The sequence below is a fragment of the Phaethon lepturus genome, unplaced genomic scaffold (assembly GCF_000687285.1).
Source record: "Phaethon lepturus isolate BGI_N335 unplaced genomic scaffold, ASM68728v1 scaffold17060, whole genome shotgun sequence".
Classification (NCBI taxonomy): Eukaryota; Metazoa; Chordata; class Aves; order Phaethontiformes; family Phaethontidae; genus Phaethon; species Phaethon lepturus.
The window spans coordinates 5,862-8,159 of record NW_010513015.1 but is presented as its reverse complement, the minus strand read 5'-3'; the positions used below and the strand labels follow the sequence as shown (position 1 = coordinate 8,159).

Below are 2,298 nucleotides of genomic sequence, written 5' to 3'. Positions count from 1 at the left end.
CACTTACCCGCACAGGCAGGAGCAGTACAAGATCATTGGCTGAACAGACTGTTATAAAATGAGAATTACAAACTTTCTCTCCTCCGTTGGTTAGAGACAGCTTCCCAAGGAAGCAGTCGAGATGGAATTTAATCTCGTTATAAGAAGGAATATGCTCTGTGGTTCTCTGTGAAAGAAAGGGTCTGAGCCAAATTACCTGAATCCCTCCAAACTTGCACTCCGAAATCACAGGCAGTTTAGGTTGGCTGCCTGGAGATCATTCTGAGGAATGATCAAATATCAAATACCTTTCAAATATCTTTGTTGTTCACACTGTAAACGAGAGAGTTGAGAACAGGAGGCACAGAGAGACAAATACTGGACATCAGAAGAAGCGGAAGGTCCTCCCCAAAGCAGTGTACGGTGGAGACAGCCACCGTTGGGACGCAGGGTCTTGGAACAGCAGAGACATAGGAGACACAGGGCTTTGAGATGCTGCCCTTGAGATGTGGCACTGATGGTGGTCGTCCAAATCGTAACATAGAGGATGACAGCAGCAACGAGTCTATTCCAAAGACTACGATAACAGCACACAGACCATACAAAATATGGAGAGAAATGTCTGCACATGCCAGCTTCATTATGTCTGGGTGCAAACAGTAGGGATGAGAGAGGACTTTGTCACGGCAGAAAGGCAGGTGCCTAAGAAGAAAAGCTAAGGGCGACAGCACACCAAAGCCTCTCACTGCAGCAGCCAGCCCGATGCCCAGGATCCTGGTGCCTGTGCGGGCGGACGTGTAGTGCAGTGGGGTACGGATGGCAATGACACCATTGGAAGGATATGGCCAGCAGCAGCCCCACGTTAAGGAGAGGCAGTGGATGAAAAACATCTGGGCTGAACAGGTGCTGCAGCCAGCTCCTCGGCAGTCAAAGCAGAAGGTGGTCAGCACGGCAAGCAGCGTGGAGAGTGAGACCTCAAGGTTGTTGAGGGACATCATGCAAAGGAAGAAGTACATAGGTTGATGGAGATGTCGGTCTACTCTTAAGATGCAGAGAATGATGCAGCTCCCCACCATGGAGAGGATGTAGAGGGTGCAGACAAGAACACCAAGCCACATCTGGACAGGCTCCAGGCCAGGGGTGACTGCGGAAGGCAGCGTGCTGGACGATGGTGACGTTGAGGGCTGACATCACAAGCAGCAGCTGAGCTGGTTGCATCAGATCCCAGAACAACAACCTATGGATGTGAGTCCTGGTGTGATGGATTAAAAGGAAAGGCACAATGAGCTGAAGACCTGCAGTCAGGGAATGTCCCTGCAGCACAAGGGAGATATTCCCAGGGAGATTTTCTCCAGGAGGCTGGAGGGGCAGGTCCCAAGACCCACGGGGGTCTGGTTGGCAGACGAAGTGTCCTCCAGCCCTTTCACTGCACACGACTTTTACAATCACCTGGTACCTCTGCGTGTACAGCAGACCTGTCCCAGCGCATCGGAGGTGTTGGAGGTTGCTGAGCCAGACCAGTCCCAATATTTAATCTGTTTCTGAGATTTCTGTCACTGACAGTGCTTGTCTCCCGAAACGCTGTTAAAGAAACACAGCAGTCATCAACTTGGGCTTTCTTTCTCTTGAAGACCGTGTGTGCCCTAGTTTCACGCAGAAATGAGGGAAAATGCCCCTGCTCTCAGACGCAGCCCGGCTGAAGGCCACGCTGACCCGGGAACACGACATGTCGGTCCTTTGGCCCTGCAGAGGGTACGGCTGTGTGTCCTCGTGGGCAGAGCGTGCCCCAAGTTTTAGAGCGTGCAGCAGCGGGTGGTGAGGACATCACTCGCACGCTGTGGTCTACGTGCGCGTCTGCGAGCCGTGAACGCCCGAGGAGCTGGCTGGGGAGTGCTCCCGGCCATGGGGACACCTGAATTCGCTCGCTTGCGTCCCATCAGCAGCTGCAGCAGCAGCAGACCCCAAGCCGTGCACACGCGCCCTGTAAATCACCAAGCCCGGACTAGTCACATCTTATTCCCCAGTTAGGACATGAGCCTTGTGCCTTACCACCTTTCTGCCGCACCGTTTTAAGAGAGGACCCGGGGCCCCTGCTCCTACCCTCCTGCACCGCCACATGCCCCTGCCCTCCTCCGCAGAGTGAGCCCCAGCTCCGTCTGTGCTTCACCTGGCTCCTTCCCTGACGCTGCGGTCTCCAGACCTGGGGTTGCGCCCCGGAGCAGCTCCTGTCCCTCAGGACAGCAGGTACTCCAACCTTCCCTGCTCGCGCCAGGCACACGACCGTCGCACGGGAGGGATCCTCTTACCACCCAGCGCTCA

The 2,298-nt window shown here is 54.7% G+C and overlaps 1 protein-coding gene across 1 annotated transcript in view; it reads right to left on the bottom strand.

Moving 5' to 3' along the window:
* Positions 1–290: 290 nt before the first annotated feature.
* LOC104622283 (olfactory receptor 51I2-like) overlaps positions 291–2,298 on the bottom strand; it is a gene marked incomplete at its 5' end in the record, with an annotated part of 2,564 nt that continues 556 nt past the window's right edge. Inside the window, one exon of the mRNA XM_010289024.1 lies at positions 291–1,101. Coding sequence (XP_010287326.1) covers positions 291–1,101 — 811 coding nt within the window. The remainder of the gene's footprint in view (positions 1,102–2,298) is intronic.